At 42.4% G+C, this 19,126-nt stretch overlaps 1 protein-coding gene across 1 annotated transcript; it reads right to left on the bottom strand.

The window, feature by feature from the left end:
- Positions 1 to 30: 30 nt before the first annotated feature.
- Positions 31 to 18,428, bottom strand: LOC139477236 (uncharacterized). Its single transcript, XM_071259790.1, has 3 exons — positions 18,094 to 18,428; positions 8,583 to 8,763; positions 31 to 90 (listed from the first exon to the last, which is right to left on the bottom strand). The coding sequence occupies exons 1-3, from the start codon at positions 18,426 to 18,428 to the stop codon at positions 31 to 33; spliced, it is 576 nt and encodes a 191-aa protein (XP_071115891.1).
- Positions 18,429 to 19,126: the final 698 nt, after the last annotated feature.

The following is a 19,126-nucleotide window of genomic DNA, read 5'->3' as shown; positions in this document are numbered from 1 at the left end:
AGGTGGTGCGACCTGAATCATCCAGAACAGCTAGCATCTTGTAACACTGATATATGGTAGTCTCTCCGGGCCCAGGTGGTCCAGGTGGTCCAGGTGGTGCGACCTGAGTCATCCAGAACAGCTAGCATCTTGTAACACTGATATATGGTAGTCTCTCCGGGCCCAGGTGGTCCAGGTGGTGCGACCTGAATCATCCAGAACAGCTAGCATCTTGTAACACTGATATATGGTAGTCTCTCCGGGCCCAGGTGGTCCAGGTGGTGCGACCTGAATCATCCAGAACAGCTAGCATCTTGTAACACTGATATATGGTAGTCTCTCCGGGCCCAGGTGGTCCAGGTGGTGCGACCTGAATCATCCAGAACAGCTAGCATCTTGTAACACTGATATATGGTAGTCTCTCCGGGCCCAGGTGGTCCAGGTGGTGCGACCTGAATCATCCAGAACAGCTAGCATCTTGTAACACTGATATATGGTAGTCTCTCCGGGCCCAGGGGGTCCAGGTGGTCCAGGTGGTGCGACCTGAATCATCCAGAACAGCTAGCATCTTGTAACACTGATATATGGTAGTCTCTCCGGGCCCAGGTGGTCCAGGTGGTGCGACCTGAATCATCCAGAACAGCTAGCATCTTGTAACACTGATACATGGTAGTCTCTCCGGGCCCAGGTGGTCCAGGTGGTCCAGGGGTCAAGGTGCTGCGACCTGAATCATCCAGAACAGCTAGCATCTTGTAACACTGATATATGGTAGTCTCTCCGGGCCCAGGTGGTCCAGGTGGTGCGACCTGAATCATCCAGAACAGCTAGCATCTTGTAACACTGATATATGTTAGTCTCTCCGGGCTCAGTTGTATCAGCCTGCACCAGTACTTCACAGCTCTTGTCATATATATGTAAGCTGTAAAGGAGCTCTACCACACTCACCTAGCACCATCACATTACATGTATTTCTTGACACTTTAAGAACTCATTTGCACACCTTAACTTGAATATCCTCAATGATTTTGCTGTAATTAACATCCCAGATTTCAGAGCCATAGCACAGGATAGGAGTTACGATACTATCAATAATTTTGAATAAATCTTTGCATGGAATATCACCAAGTTTCTTCTGATATCTATTTATGACAAACACAGCTTTGGAACTCTGAGCAGCTAAACATGTTTGAGCCTGGGTCCACACCAGTTTGGGGGTGAACATAATTCCTAAATATCTGTAAAATGGAACAACATCAATGCTTTCACCATTATATGACCACTTTTACATTCAAAATAATCAGTTAGTCCAGTTGAAGCCCTTACACAAGCACACAGACTTGAATACATTGATGAAATTATGTTGAACAGTTAACCCTTGATCCAAACATCATGCAGGCTTTGCAGTAACCATGTCTTATGGTGTCAAATGCCTTTGTAAAGTCAACAAAGAGGTAGTAAAATCTCCCCTTTCTTCTCCCTGCATATTTTGAGTCATTGCCTGCAGACTAAAAATGTTGTCAATAGTTGAATAATTGGACCTAAATCCTGCTTGTAGTTCATCAATTATGTTATTTTTCTCACAAAGATTCTTAAGTCTCCAGTTTATGATAGAGGTAAATATTTTACACAAGTTATCAATCAAGGATATTCCCCTGTAGTTGTTTACATCATGCTTGTCTCCAGACTTAAAAAGAGGGCAAATGATACTTCTATTCCAAGCATTTGGAAACACACCATTGTCAAGTATTTCATTAAAGAGAGCAGTCAATGTAAGTATAATTATATTTTTTGTATTCTTGAAATATTCAGAGACAATACCATCAGGTCCTGGTGATTTATTATTTGCAAGCTTTTGGATATGTTGTTCAACTTCTTGATTTGTTATAGGTTGATTTAAATCTTCATGTGCCGGGGTATCATCAGTTACATAATTATCTGTGTCCATTGGTGGAGGTAAGATGGGTTTATTTTCTGAGTGGAGGAGGGAAGAAAAGTGCTTCATCCATTCATCAGTTCTAATTCCAGCTAGCAATTGTGATTGTCTCCCTTGCTTTAACAATTTCCAGAATAATTTAGGATTAGCTCTTGATTCAATTAGTTTTTGTTGCTGTTGATTTTGATAAGATTGTCTTTTAAGTGCAAAAGTTTTCTTGAGTTTAGATCGCAACTCCTTAAACACACTAATATCTAAACAATAGTCTCTATGTCCTCTCAGGGCACAGTATTTTTCATTCTTTAAGTTTTCAAGTTCACAGTCCCACCAAGGTGGTTGACTGATCTGTCTAGTTTTATCATGTGTTGAAGGAAAACAGTAAAGTCTCTTGTTTATAGATGCTGCTTCGTGGTAGTCATTCACAAGTCCACAGAGTGCAGTATTAACATCTGTTGAAATTATCTGTTCAATTTCATCTTTGAGGAGGTCATACAAGTCTTTAAACTTGGATTTAAAGACATCTTTATTATCTTCCTTCCATGGGTATTTGTACCAGGGATTAACTTCAAGTTCACTAAGCAGAGAATCATCATTGTACTTGTTGACTTGTACATTACTGCAATCATTATGAGCAAAATTAAACCTGCAAAACACTGGGAAGTGATTTGACTCATCTCGCTCACCTACTCCAAAGTCAGATATACATGGAATGAGGCTAGGGGAAGCTATCATATAGTCCACAGTACTGGCACCATTGTGTGTAATGCATGTATATTCACCTTGCTTGTCTCGGTGATATCTTCCATTCAATATATGTATACTGAATAATTTGCACAATTCAACAAGTCTCTTACCAAAATTGTTGCAGTTATCAGAATCTTTATTGTTCCTTGGTACTTCAAAGCTGTCAGTTGGGTAATCATCAATCTCCTTTTGGATAAAATCAATGTTATCTTCAGGTATGTAATCAAGGAAGGTTTTGGTCCTGGCATTCAAATCACCAGCAAGATAGAGTTCCTTTTCTGGGTGATCATGTACAATCTCTGTCAAATAGTCCTCCAATACTGACATACCATCTCTATCTTTATCCTCATAGATAGGCGAGTTCTCAGGTGATAGATATGTCAGAATCAAGATTGTATCCTTGTCAATACCTAATCTTGATGTGTTAAATAAGAAAACTACTGCATTTTCAAAATGTTCATATATCCTTGTTAAATATCCATCAATGACCCACGATTCTCAAATAAAAATTGTCACACCACCACTGCATCTACCAAACTTCTTAGTTTTTACCCAAACACTGTTATATGAATGTATGGCGTTATAAGTACTCATATAACTCCATTTGATATATAGTTATGTCGTTCAGATATTAGGCAGAATTTTGTTCGCTCACAGTTTCCGTAAAGCTTTAAATAACAAAAATTGTCTCACAGTACTTTTACCAGTTGATGATAAAAAGCGGCGAAATTTCCTGAATAAATTTTCAGACAACACTTAGCAGTATCTTTTGTTCAAACGGATAAATATCTGCAGTTACAGTTAAACCATCAGATAGGAAATGTAATACTCTGTGTAATCATATAGCCGGAGGTAGATCCAGTCCCGCATGAGCGCAATTGTCGCACAACCTGCACTTTTCCGATCTTAGGAAAATGTGCGTCTGAAAAAAACCTCAGCATCCAGCGGGTTAATTTTGATTGTGTTTCCCATGTTTTAAGATACAATATGTATAATGTATACTGACGAGACACGATGTGCTTTTTATTTGGCATCGATCAGTTTGTCGCAAACGCTTTTCCGAATGTAACTGACGTTAAGTGAATTTGGCGATCGTCTGATACACAATCATGTTATTTAACAGTTGTAACATATGCAATCGTTTTATCTAATAGTTATAATATAAGCATAATTTTTATTTAAAGAGCAAAAATTTTAGTTTTTGTTGCGTATTTGATTAATCTGCGTAGTTCAGTTTATTTAATGCGTATTTTACGCAAATACACAGCTTATCTTGAGCTCTGGAATTTACCTTTTTCTTTGGATCTCTGGATCGAGATTGCAGACTAACATGAAATCACTAGACTGTGTTCCTGTCTACCTAAACTAAATCGCGCTAACCTTGCGTGGCGTACCAACAATGGAACCAGTTTAATAAAATCACCCAACTTCCCCCTTACATTCCTACTGTACCAATTATATGATAGTTGATACGAAATTGAATTCAAATTGAGAAAGCAATAATTATTAGCTGAGGTAAGTGTATATTCGGTGTCACGGAAGTCATCACTTGATTATAAACAAAATGGTCAGTCGGTTGCGAGTTGTACTCCAAGCATGGTTGTGGTCACCCATCACAGTGGGGAGCTTTGACTGGTGTCAGTGACAGCGAAGAGAAATTGCATTCCAGTAACAAAACAAGAGATCCATGGGGCCTGTATCGCTCACCGGGATATTTACACAATCAGTCCTTTTGTACAATTGTGAATTCCTATCACCTGAGAATACTTCCAACCAAATGTCAGGGGTAGGGAGTGGTGGGTAAGTGATGGGGAGTGGTGGGCCAGTGATGGGGAGTGTTGGGTCAGTGATGGGGAGTGGTGGGTCAGTGATAGGGAGTGGTGGGTCAGTGATGGGGAGTGGTGGGTCAGTGATGGGGAGTGGTGGGTCAGTGATAGGGAGTGGTGGGTCAGTGATGGGGAGTGGTGGGTCAGTGATGAGGAGTGGTGGGCCAGTGATGGGGAGTGGTGGGTCAGTGATGGGGAGTGGTGGGTCAGTGATAGGGAGTGGTTGGTCAGTGATGGGGAGTGGTGGGTCAGTGATAGGGAGTGGTGGGTCAGTGATGGGGAGTGGTGGGTCAGTGATGAGGAGTGGTGGGCCAGTGATGGGGAGTGGTGGGTCAGTGAATGGGCGTGGTGGGTCAGTGATGGGGAGTGGTGGGTCAGTGATGGTGAGTGGTAGGTCAATGATGGGGAGTGGTGGGTCAGTGATGGGGAGTGGTGGGTCAGTGATGGGGAGTGGTAGGTCAATGATGGGGAAGTGATGGGTCAGTGATGGGGAGGGGTGGGTCAATGATGGGGAATGGTGGGTAAGTGATGGGGAATGGTGGGTCAGTGATGGGGAGCCGTGGGTCAGAGATTGGGAGTGGTGGGTCAGAGATTGGGAGTGGTGGGTCAGTAATGGGGAGTGGTCGGTCAGTGATGGGAAGTGGTGGGTCAATGATGAGGAGTGATGGGGAGTGGTGGGTCAGTGATGGGGAGTGGTGGGTCAATGATGAGGAGTGATGGGGAGTGGTGGGTCAGTGATGGAGAGTGGTGGGTCAGAGATTGGGAGTGGTGGGTCAGTGATGGGGAGTGGTGGGTCAGTGATGGGGAACGGTGGGTCAGAGTTTGGGAGTGGTGTGTCAGTAATGGGGAGTGGTAGGTCAGTGATGGGAAGTGGTGGGTCAATGATGAGGAGTGATGGGGAGTGGTAGGTCAGTGATGGGAAGTGGTGGGTCAATGATGAAGAGTGATGGGGAGTGGTGGGTCAGTGATGGAGAGTGGTGGGTCACAGATTGGCAGTGGTGGGTCAGTGATGGGGAGTGGTGGGTCAGTGATGGGGAGTGGTGGGTCAGTGACGGGGAGTGGGGAGTCAGTGATGGGGAGTGGTGGGTCAGTGATGGGGAGTGGTGTGTCAGTGATGGGGAGTGCTGGGTCAGTGATGGGGAGTGCTGGGTCAGTGATGGGGAGTGGGGAGTCAGTGATGGGGAGTGGTGTGTCAGTGATGGGGAGAGGTGGGTCAGTGATGGGGAGTGGTCGGTCAGTGATGGGGAGTGCTGGGTCAGTGATGGGGAGTGGGGAGTCAGTGATGGGGAGTGTGGTGTCAGTGATGAGGAGTGGTGGGCCATTGATTGGGAGCGGTGGGTCCTTGATGGGGAGTGGTGGGTCAGTGATGGGGAGAGGTGGGTCAGTGATTGGAAGTGGTGGGCCAGTGATGGAGAGTTGTGGGTCAGTGATGGGGAGTGGTGTGTCAGTGATGGGGAGTGGTGGGTCAGTGATGGGGAGTGGTTTGTCAGTGATGGGGAGTGGTGGGTCAGTGATGGGGACTTGTGGGCCAGTGATGAGGAGTGGTGGGTCAGTGATGGGGAGTGGTGGGTCAGTGATGAGGAGTGGTGTGTCAGTGATGAGGAGTGGTGGGTCAGTGATGGGGATTGGTGAGTCAGTGATGGGGAGCGGTGTGTCAGTGATGAGGAGTGGTGGGTCAGTGATGAGGAGTGGTGTGTCAGTGATGAGGAGTGGTGGGTCAGTGATGGAGAGTGGTGTGTCAGTGATGGGGAGTGGTGTGTCAGTGATGGGGAGTGGTGTGTCAGTGATGAGGAGTGGTGGGTCAGTGATGGGGAGTGGTGGGTCAGTGATGAGGAGTGGTGGGTCAGTGATGAGGAGTGGTGTGTCAGTGATGAGGAGTGGTGGGTCAGTGATGGGGAGTGGTGGGTCATTGCTGAGGAGTGGTGGGTCAGTGATGAGGAGTGGTGTATCAGTGATGAGGAGTGGTGTGTCAGTGATGGGGAGTGGTGTGTCAGTGATGGAGAGTGGTGTGTCAGTGATGGAGAGTAGTGGGTCAGTGGTGGGGAGTGGTGGGTCAGTGATGAGGAGTGGTGGGTCAGTGATGGGGAGTGGTGGGTCAGTGATGAGGAGTGGTGGGTCAGTGATGGGGAGTGGGGAGTCAGTGATGGGGAGTGGTGGGTCAGTGATGGGGAGTGGTGTGTCAGTGATGGGGAGTGGAGTGTCAGGGATTGGGAGTGGTGGTACAGTGATGAGGAGTGGTGGGTCAGTGATGGGGAGTGGTGTGTCAGTGATGGGGAGTGGTGTGTCAGTGATTGGGATTGGTGGGTCAGTGATGGGGAGTGGTGTGTCAGTGATGGAGATTTGTGGGTCAGTCATGGGGAGTGGGTATCAGAGGTTCATTCAGACCACAGAGGATCATTCAGACCACCGAGGATCATTCCGACCACAGAGGATCATTCAGACCACAGAGGATCATTCAGACCACAGAGGATCATTCCGACCACAGAGGATCATTCACACCACAGTGGATCATTCAGACCACAGAGGATCATTCAGACCACAGTGGATCATTCAGACCACAGTGGATAATTCAGACCACAATGGATCATTCAGACCACAGAGGATCATTCACACTACAGAGGATCATTCACACTACAGAGGATCATTAACACCACATATGATAATTCACACCACAGAGGATCATTCACACTACAGAGGATGATTCACACCATATAGGATCATTCAGACCACAGAGGATCATTCACACTAAAGAGGATCATTCAAACCACATTTGAATAATTCACACTACAGAGGACACTTCACACTATAAAGAGATAATTCACACCAGAAGATCTTCCACCCCACATATGATAATTCACACCAAAGAGGATCAATCAGACCACAAAGGATCATTCACACTACAGAGGATCATTCACACTACCAAGGATCATTCATACTACAGAGGATCATTCACACTACAGAGGATCATTCACACTACAGAGGATCATTCACACTACAGAGGATCATTCATACTACAGAGGATCATTCAGACTACAGAGGATCATTCACACTACAAAGGATCATTCAGACTACAGAGGATCATTTACACGACAGAGGATCATTTACACTACCAAGGATCATTCACACTACAGAGGATCATTCACACTACCAAGGATCATTCATACTACAGAGGATCGTTCATACTACAGAGGATAATTCACACTACAGAGGATAATTCACACTACAGAGGATCATTCATACCACAGAAGATCATTCAGACCACAAAGGATCATTCACATCACAGAGATTCATTCACACTACAGAGGATCATTCAGACCACAGAGGATCATTCATACTACAGAAGATCATTCAGACCACAGAGATTCATTCATACCACAGAGGATCATTCACACTACAGAGGATCATTCACAGTACAGAGGATTATTCACAGTACAGAGGATTATTCACACTACAGAGGATCATTCACACTGCAGAGGATCATTCAATCACTTGTAACAAAATACATAATCAGGAGGTACTTTTCCTTCAATGTCAAATTACAGAACAATCCATCTACCCAAAGAGAATACTTGATACTATCAATAGATGCCAACATGATAGAAACACACGTTGTGACAAGGGAAATCCTACAAAACAAATATGTTGCCAGCGAAATCAATGACTACGTTGACAGACAGCTAGCCTACATTATCAAATCTGTCAATACACTTCACTGACAATCAGTTAATTTTACCACTCAATAACATGCTTGTTTGTTACAATATCTAAATATGAATCAAGAATAATCTATTTATTATTTCTATATTTTACTGAAAGAATAGAGACAGGTCGAATGGTTTAAACCACTTAAATAACTTGCATCAGAGCCTTTCGAAATAATCATTTTATTCAATCTGAGTTGTTTCATTTTATGGTGCGTAATTTTTTCGCCAGAGTCCCAGATATCAGAAGTTGAATACACTTACAGCTCATCTTAACAACTCGTTTAGAATATCTTCACAAACATTTTCGTGTAGAGGTATGTGGCGAAAACAAATCTTTACAAAAACTTTGCTGTTGGATTATTTTTTTAGGTTCACACTAAACATTTCAAACAATCATCCAGGCCTACAATAAGCATCACATCTGTCTTCATCGATGACCATATTCATCACTGTCCAATGGTCAACTGTGACATAAGCCATGTTTACCTGGCGATGCCTCCCCTTGTCGGACAGGAAATGTTCATTTGGCATAGCCTGGCGATAGCACCCACTCCTTGGAGGCATTTCTGAATACCATCTGAAAATAACAAAACCATCACATTACTAGAGAACCTAGACAAATCTCCGAATGGAACTTATCTTACAGAAAAATTGTTGGTAAATTATCTTAATTAAGAAATAATAAAAAGGAGCCCAGAGACTCTTCATTTCCTGATATTGCAGTAATCTAGACTTGCCCACTATTATGGACAGACATGAATAGAGGACCATGAAAGTCACACAGGTTTGAAACAGTGACTGTTCCAACTTGGAAATCTCTGCCTGCTGCCAAACATTTGTAGTGTAGATGGTCCCAGGCCATGACCATCTTAACCTGAACAATACGACAATGGGGAGCACAGGACCACACTGAAATTGCGTAGTCAGCAAAACGCAAATTAATCTTGAGAAAAACTACATTGGATTAACAAGATTACCATGGCTGAAACTCAATTCAAAAGCAGACTATGCCAAGTCTAACCTTTACCTGCCTTAGACATGTGCCAGTCATGTTTTACTCAACAAAGAGCATGCCAAAACTGGTAGTGTTGTTGCAATTCATCGGGAAACAGGCGCATCGTCAGCAAACTTTGCACGATACGATACCCGATACATTTAATTTGGCAGCGATTCCCATTTAACCCCGTATCGATTGTCCATGATGATCTCTCATCTATATGAATAAGCAAGTACAAACTATTTTTTAAATTCCTCATAACTTTTTGGCCGTCCTACGGATACGACACCGGCCCAATAACAAAACTGACCAGCTTTTCCTTGCTGACTGTCATAATACAATACATAAACTGTTTGTTTCTTATCTTATTCTTATACTAAATGGTTGGCTTGACTCATTGTCATGTTTGATGGGAATTAGTCAGTTGTCCTTCTATGAAACTGTATTCTCAGTCTAATGACTGGGATTTTGTCATAAAATGTCATAGATGCAGTATTGAGATACAAATCACATGGTGGCTTCTGTATTAAGATATGTATCACATCGTGTAACGCCTGTACTGCGACATCCCTACAAACTTGTCATATCTTGGATTTAAACCCCCAATATTATTCTAATTAAGGTTGGATATGGTGTTGCGTGGTGCCGCAATCAATATTTACTGTGGTCAACAGCATGAGAGAAATGAGCAAAGTTTGAACCTGAGAGTCTTGTTAATGTGAGTGAGTGAGTGAGTATGCTTTTACCCCGCTTTGCAATATTCCAGCAATATCACGGAGGGGGACACCAGAAATGGGCTTCACACCTTGAACCCATGTCGGGAATCAAATCTTGGTCTTCAGCGTGACAGGCGAACGCTTTAACCGCTAGGCTACCCGGTGTAACCCATGCTTGCTGTAAAAGGCGACTATGCTTGCTGTAAAAGGCGACTATGCTTGTCGTAAGAAGCAACTAACGGGATTGGGTAGTCAGGCTTGCTGACTTAGTTGATGTATATCATCATATACCAATTGCGTGGATCGATGCTCATGATGTCGATCACTGGATTGTCCGGCCCAGACTCGCCATCATTAAGCTGAAATACTTCTGAGTGCGGCGTTAAAAAACAAACAAACAAACAAACAAACAAACAAAACATGTCCCCTTTATGAAATGTGTCCTATGTTGTGACAAGCTGCCAAAAAAATTGGTTATGAAGATTTTAGAAGTAATGTTTTTTGAGGTGATGGAATCAAGAGGTTTTCTTTCTGTAGTTTTAAGTTTTAAGATAACTACATGTAGCTCACCTTACATTGTTTCTGGAACATTTAGAAAACTAATGATCAATTCATTGGAAACTAAATAATTGGCTGAGAATAGGTTTACAAAAGGGCTACCATAGCCGTCATGCTAAAAATGGGGTCAAATGTACATCTCGTTAAATATTGACGTCATTGCTGGGAATATGCCAGACATGCAATACTTCACAATAATGAGATCTGAGAAATGTCTTTCATTGGCACTTAAGAAGCTGTAGAAACAATGAAGACAGAGTTGATGTCATCAATTCCAAACAAATGGTCAGCCTTTCCTAGTCAGTTATCTTGTTAAATGTACATGTCTGAGCACCATGTCAACAAATCTGTCACAAACATCTGTACTTCCAAGTGCACTGATGTGAACTTAAATCATAACAAATATCTTACCGTAACTCATCAGACAAAACAAAAACCTCAAAAAGATGTCTGCAATACCTCTTCACACAGCTAGCAGCAACAGAGTCTGACAACAGACAGGAACAGATGTTGTTGATGGTGCAGAGTCTGACAACGGGCAGGAACAGATGTCCTTGATGGTACAGAGTCTGACAACAGACAGGAACAGATGTCCTTGATGGTACAGAGTCTGACAACAGGCAGGAACACATGTCCTTGATGGTACAGAGTCTGACAACAGGCAGGAACACATATCCTTGATGGTACAGAGTCTGACAACAGGCAGGAACACATATCCTCGATGGTACAGAGTCTGACAACAGGCAGGAACAGATGTCCTTGATGGTACAGAGTCTGACAACAGGCAGGAACAGATGTCCATGATGGTACAGGTGAGGTGAAGTGAAATTGGGTTTAACGTGGCGTCGAAGATTATTGCACTTATATAGCGACGTGCATGCACGTGTATGTGTGTGTGTGGCTGCTTGTACTAGTCCGGACTGATGCCGATTTATAGTGCTAGCTCACTGAGATACCATGCCGCAGTTTAACATGAATACCCCACTCAGACACAGTATACTGACTCCGAGCCGACCAGTCCTTGTTTTAGCCCCTTAATGCCAAGCGCCAGACAGGGTAACAACAAGTACCATCTTTTAACGTCTTTTTGTATGACGCGACCCAGGATCGAACCCTGGACCTTCCGCTCTCCGGGCGGACGCTCTACCACAAGACCACGGAGGCCATGATGGTACAGAGTCTGACAACAGGCAGGAACAGATGTCCATGATGGTACAGAGTCTGACAACAGACAGTAACAGATGTCCTTGATGGTACAGAGTCTGACAACAGACAGGAACAGATGTTGTTGATGGTACAGAGTCTGACAACAGGCAGTAACAGATGTCCTTGATGGTACAGAGTCTGACAACAGACAGGAACAGATGTTGTTGATGGTACAGAGTCTGACAACAGGCAGGAACCAATGTCCTTGATGGTACAGAGTCTGACAACAGGCAAGAACAGATGTCCATGATGGTACAGAGTCTGACAACAGGCAGGAACAGATGTCCTTGATGGTACAGAGTCTGACAACAGACAGTAACAGATGTCCTTGATGGTACAGAGTCTGACAACAGACAGGAACAGATGTTGTTGATGGTACAGAGTCTGACAACAGGCAGTAACAGATGTCCTTGATGGTACAGAGTCTGACAACAGACAGGAACAGATGTTGTTGATGGTACAGAGTCTGACAACAGGCAGGAACCAATGTCCTTGATGGTACAGAGTCTGACAACGGGCAAGAACAGATGTCCTTGATGGTACAGAGTCTGACAACAGGCAGGAACAAATGTCCTTGATGGTACGGAGTCTGACAACATGTGGGAATCAATGTCCTTGATGGTACAGAGTCTGACAACAGGCAGGAACCAATGTCCTTGATGGTACAGAGTCTGACAACAGACAGGAACAGATGTTGTTGATGGTACAGATTCTGACAACAGGCAGGAACCAATGTCCTTGATGGTACAGAGTCTGACAACGGGCAAGAACAGATGTCCTTGATGGTACAGAGTCTGACAACAGGCAGGAACAGATGTCCTTGATGGTACAGAGTCTGACAACAGACAGTAACAGATGTCATTGATAGTGCAGAGTCTGACAACAGGCAGGAACCAATGTCCTTGATGGTACAGAGTCTGACAACAGACAGGAACAGATGTTGTTGATGGTACAGAGTCTGACAACAGGCAGGAACCAATGTCCTTGATGGTACAGAGTCTGACAACAGACAGGAACAGATGTTGTTGATGGTACAGAGTCTGACAACAGGCAGGAACCAATGTCCTTGATGGTACAGAGTCTGACAACGGGCAAGAACAGATGTCCTTGATGGTACAGAGTCTGACAACAGGCAGGAACCAATGTCCTTGAAAGTACAGAGTCTGACAACAGGCAGGAACAAATGTCCTTGATGGTACAGAGTCTGACAACATGTGGGAATCAATGTCCTTGATGGTACAGTCTGACAACAGGCAGGAACAAATGTCCTTGATGGTACAGAGTCTGACAACAGACAGGAACAGATGTCCTTGATGGTACAGAGTCTGACAACGGGCAGGAACAGATGTCCCTGATGGTACATAATCTGACAACGGGCAGGAACTACCATAAATTTGAATAGTGTCTGTGAAGAAAGTTTTTTAACGCCGCACTCAGCAATATTTCAACTATATGAAGGCAGTCTGTAAATAATCGAGGCCAGAACCAGACAATCCAGTGATTAACATCATGAGCATCATTCTACGCTCAGTGTTCCTGACCAGCCGATCCTGTTGGCTCTTACGACAAGCCAGGTTGCCTGAGACCTATAGTAACCCGGATCTCCACAGGTGTCAACTTCCATGCTGTTTCAATTTCCACCTTTAACTATTCAATGGTTTGATTCTCGGGTTTTGATTTCATGAATTGATAATAGCATCCGAAAGTCCTTCAGCTTATATGACAATGTTCATAATTAGAGCAGGATGAGACAAAGAGAGACTATTTCTGTGCTCAAATACAGCAATGTCCCCCCTCTCTATTGAGATTCTGTGTTCAACACAGGAGGCAGTCGGTATGTTGTGGCAGCAATGTTATTGCAAACGCGTAATGTGACGAGCTATGACAGCAACTCCTGGTAAATGTGACACGTGAATTGCATATTACACCTTGAAATGTATGCATTGAATGTATCACCCACAAGCTTCCCATTAAATGTTCATCGACGGTCACTTGCACATACTACACACATCATCATGATGGGGCCTTCACACTGCCAACAAGTGAGTGAGCGAGTGAGTGAGTGGGTGTAACACCGCTTTGAACAGTATTCCAGTTATATCATGGCATGACAGCTTATTGTGGGAGGAAAACCCGAAGTGATGCAGGTCTTAGACATTAACCCCTTCGGTGAAACCCACGAGCACAGGTATGGTGCTGACAAACCTAGAAACATAATTTGGGCGAACCGGGATTCGAACCTACAATCATAGGTTTCTGGCGTATCCAAGGGACGCAACTCTGCACAGCAAATTGAGGCGCCTTAGACGACTGGGCCCCCGTGCCCTCACTGCCAACAACAACTTGATGAGGGCATTTGTGTCATATTAACACAGTGCTTTTGTTACTATTGGTGTTGGAAGCTTTAACCTTCAGAACCAAGATCTAAAAACAACAAGAATGTTTGCATGTCAAATATGTTCAGGGTTTTACAGTAGGGTTGGCGTATTGGCATAAACACTGCATTGCAACATGGAGAGCTGTATTGCCATACATACTGCAAGATGTATTGATGTCCAAATTATATACATTTGTACTTCTTCATGCAATAATCCAGACTTCAGACTTCAGACTGCAAGACTGGTAGCATGGATAAACGAGACTACATATTACGTCATCAATATGGAATGTAATGTAAACAGTGTGAAGTGTGTGCTGTTTACATGGTTTAGATAGGAACCCAGTCCATCCAAATGCCTCAAGATAGTAGACATAATTTATATTATATGATATTAATTCTTCTGTGGCTGTATGGGAAAATATGGATACACAAGGACTGTATTGCAATATGTGTCTTGCTGACGACCGTATTTCAATACAGTAAACTATGTTTATGACGAACACGCTTATAACGAACTGACAGATATAACAAAGTTATTGGCTATTATTATACCAGGTTTATGACGAACACGCTTATAACAAACTGACAGATATAACAAAGTTATTGCCTATTATTATACTAGGTTTATGACGAACACGCTTATAACAAACTGACAGATATAACAAAGTTATTGGCTATTATTATACTAGGTTTATGACGAACACGCTTATAACAAACTGACAGATATAACAAAGTTATTGGCTATTATTATACTAGGTTTATGACGAACACGCTTATAACGAACTGACAGATATAACAAAGTTATTGCCTATTATTATACTAGGTTTATGACGAACACGCTTATAACAAACTGACAGATATAACAAAGTTATTGCCTATTATTATATAATTAGCTTTGTGAAATTAGCAGTCATGACAACTCACCACATATTATACTGAACAACAAAAGTTCCTGTGACACTGAATAAGACTGAATGCAAAGTTATGTTTTTTACCAAATCTGAACCAATTTTGGTTTGCAACAGATAAAAGACTCATGTAAGTGTTCAAATGGTTTAATTTGCCATACTGACTTCAGAAAATGCGTGATTTCATAAAAAAACATGAACATGCCAAAATGTCAATTTACAAATCAATCGCGTGTGTGTCCACCTCTGGTTGCGATGCAAGCAACACATCTTCTCATTGAATGGACCAGGCGTCACACAAAGGTCCTCATGGATATCTGCCCATATCTGCTGGAGCATGTTTAGAAGTTCCTGGAGTGTCTGTGGAACACGTGGTTGACGTCGAAGGCGCAGATCCATCTCATCTCACATGTGCTCGATTGGTGATAGATCAGGGGAGCAAGCCGGCCAGGGGATGACATTCACGTTGTTTTGTTGAAGAGAATACTGAACAAGTCGAGCAATATGAGGCTGGGCATTGTCATGTTGAAAGGTAATGCCTGTGCCATGACAGTCAGTGAATAGAACTTGTCCCCACTGCATGGCCGTCCAGCGTAGACGCTGTCTGCACCACTGTAGACGTACTTGACAATGTTTTCCTGTCAAAATGGGACGTCTGGCGGGTCTTCTGGCGACAATCCCTGCACATTTGAGGCAATGACATACGGTTTGTGAAGATATTCGTCAAAGGCCAGGGATGCTTCTTGCAGTCACTCTGACTGGCTGGAATCGATTTCGTAGGTATGTTGTTCGAATCCAGTTGTCTTAGCGATTATTGGTTACGCGTGGCCTGCAACTCTGAGGATGGTCTCTGACTGCATTCGTATGTTGCCAACGTTGCCATAAACACCAAATGGTGTTTCTGTGGACAATAAATTGATCTTGCAACATCACGTTGACTCAATCCTGCTTCAAGGATACCAATGGCTCGCAGACGCCTATTTTCGAACAGTTGGGCATTTCGTAATGTTGAATCATTGCATAATTTTGTTGTTTTTCTGAGTGGTTGTTGTCAGCACGATGCTAAACAATGCATATGGAATCCCGTTAACATACGTTTTTATACCCATTCTTGGGTAGTGAAATGCATGGAGCTTGCATAAAAGTCAACTTTTTCATGAAATGCATGCTTTTCTGTAGCAGTTGCGTTTTTGTGACTTGATTCCAAACATGTACTACGATATTGAAAACTAAACTTTACTTGTTTGAAAAATACACTGAAATATTGGTGTCACGGGAACTTTTGTTGTTGAGTATATGCTCAGTCTGGTATTAAGCTGCAATAAAAACACAAATTTTGGCTAGTTAGCCAGCTCCTTTTACGAGTACAGGAAGCTGAACACATCACCCCCAGTTTCGCACCAAATGTCACCTACTTGAAAATAGCTGTGCTCACATAAAGCACAAGTCATCTTGTTGAAAAGGTCAGCACCAAATATTGAAAAATATGGTCAGTTTTAATTACTGGATGGATGTTCATTTAAAAGACATAAAAATCTTACAAAATATCAGCCAATCACATCTGCAGATGACTCTCGATCTGCACTGAAGGCTGAAAAACCGCACTGTCCCAACCGGTTCTGATTTAGTGTAGTAGAACATGTAATGACGACCAAGTCATTCATTAATAGTTGTAAGGAAATATCATATTTTGGTGTAGCAGACGCCCCTGAGCTCCACACAGTGGTGGACCATGGACTTGTGTGTGCAGAGCCTTCCATTATTCTTAAAACAATGCTATAGCATTATTCAAACTAATCCTTTTTGTGTACTGAGGTAAAAAAATATTGAATGAAAATATTAATTACATTTTTTCGGTACTAAAATCTGATTTTGTATTTTTTTAAGGTGAGTGAATAAGCCAACTGTAACAGATAGATACAAGAGTTACCCCCCTTTCATTCAAGTAACAGTTAATTCTCAACACCTATCAAAGTCATTTATCCCGTAATGAGTGAATATTTCAATCTTTTTTTGGATGGAACCTTTACATCAATGTTCCTCTTGAAGAAGTTTTTTTGCTCACAAAGTTCAAACTAAAATGAGAATTGCCACAATCAAATAAATTGACAATTGTTGATATATATATAACAGACTGTGCACTATATATAATACAATTATATACATTAAATAGAGCATGGGGTGAGGGTGGGGGTGGGGTGGGGTGGGAAGATTATTCCAATCACCCTATCTGCCCCACCCCAACCCCCATGAATCATTGCTGTACAATATTTCATACAAGTACACTGTACTTTACTTTAATTAAAACATAAATTGAGTTATTTGTTGTAACACATAACATCATAATTGATCCTCCTAACTACGTTGAAACTATGTTCTTTAGTGATAATAAACATGTTTTAGTCACAAACACGTGACATTGACAATGTGAAAAAACTGAAATGGTTCAGCCGGACAAAGTTTGTTGTTAAACTTTAAACACATATCATAGTTTGTCATCGCGAAATTTACAGTGCACAAAATACCCCAATATCATAAATATATTCTCCTTTACAACATACTTACATATACTGCTTCAAATTGCGAGAATTGTTGCTGGATTGTTAAAAAAATACTGTAGTAAATTCGATCGTGTTTGTCCGAAGGGAAGTAACTGCGTAGTTATGTAAAAACTGCATACCGCTAATAGAAATAGGGTGGGGTCCGATTTATGATTTTTTTTATATATTGTTCCTTATAACTTAAATCTAAAACACACTGCAAATTATAACAAATAATTGCTGAAGAGAATACACCCATTTCAAACCGCGTATTCGGCTGAATTGATAGTTTCAAGAATAACTGTTGACTTAATCAATGAAACTCAACTTCCAAGAAAATTCTAAAAATAGCAGCTTATGAAATACGCACGCAACCTTTACCCTAGTTTGTGATGTACGCTGATTTTCCCGCTTTCTGCGTTAATCGAGGAATTAAGAGATGGGATTTTGAACCGACCCTCCGAGGTGTGGTAAACTAGCTTTGAGAATAAGTGCAGGAAGAGTTACCTCCTCTTGCCATGAGCATTGCTGAGAAACCATTATATGGTCTCTGGCGTGAGCAAGAAAAAAGAATGTCGAGTGAAAGATATAAATGGACTGACCTGCAGATGCATGATGTGCCTAACAGTCCTGACCTGCGATGGAGATGCGACAAGACCGAGCGAGCACGCGTGTGTGCGGTGATGCCTGCCACAAGATTCAATGACCATGTGATGGAGGCAAACACCTTGTCCATTCGTGAACTCGCTTGTGATTGGTGCTTGCTGCTTGCTCCTTGCTTCCGGGTTACGGAAATGGGCGAGCGGTGCCGAATGGCCGAACAGTGTGTTTCGCATTCGTGACCAACTCGTGTTATTCCGGGACAAGCCGAATAGCGACTCGTGCCCCTTCCGTGGCCATTTTTGCGACCGGATTCCGTCTTAGCGCAAACGGGCATACCTAAATCAATTGTCAACTCGTTGCATAATGGTTCACGTATATTTACCCGTATATTATATATATTTCAGATGCAACTCAAAGCACACCTGGACATGCAAGATTATACAGTATGTTTGAACACATTTAAATGTGTCTTGGGTATATTTTTAGATGCAAGACTCCAAGGCTGTAATGAATTATGTCTGCTGATAAGTTCAAGGATTTTATAAAAACAATTCTATCGTAACGATCGGCGAGTCTACAAGGAGTTGTAGTCAAAACGGCCTCGAAAGGTAAAGTCAAAACGGTCACAACTAAAAAGTAATAATGGTCACACAGAAAATATAGAAGACAAACTCAAGTTTGCATTAATTTGTATTACAGAAAAACACATGTGAAGATAGATTTCAAGAAATACAACAACACAACACACATGCAGAAAATAAAAATGACAATGAGAAACAAAATTGTAACAAAATAAATAAAAAATGAAAAAACAGGAGAAAGAACAGACTGGAAGGAAAGAAAGCTGAATTTAAGATATTTGTAAGTAATTTGTGTTTGAAAAGGAAGCATTGATTATGGCTGAAAGTGGAGAGGGTCAACAGCAGACGATAGTTTTGTCTTTGTATAGCCATGTTGGTCCAGGAAGACGGAGTCGACCAATGGAATGGGTGGCGTTATGACTACTTCCGGGTCAATATTTCTTGGGTCATT

This window comes from Haliotis cracherodii, unplaced genomic scaffold (genome assembly GCF_022045235.1).
Source record: "Haliotis cracherodii isolate W230 unplaced genomic scaffold, xgHalCrac1.p SCAF_32, whole genome shotgun sequence".
Classification (NCBI taxonomy): domain Eukaryota; kingdom Metazoa; phylum Mollusca; class Gastropoda; order Lepetellida; family Haliotidae; genus Haliotis; species Haliotis cracherodii.
This window is presented reverse-complemented; position numbering and strand designations above follow the sequence as displayed.

Coding starts and splice junctions, on each gene's coding strand:
- LOC139477236 (XM_071259790.1), bottom strand. CDS start 18,428: ATGCCCGTTTGCGCTAAGACGGAATCCGGTCGCAAAAATGGCCACGGA. Junction 8,764..18,093: donor GGCACATCATGCATCTGCAG/GTCAGTCCATTT, acceptor TGTTATTTTCAG/ATGGTATTCAGAAATGCCTC. Junction 91..8,582: donor ATGCTTATTGTAGGCCTGGA/TGATTGTTTGAA, acceptor TCGCACCACCTG/GACCACCTGGACCACCTGGG.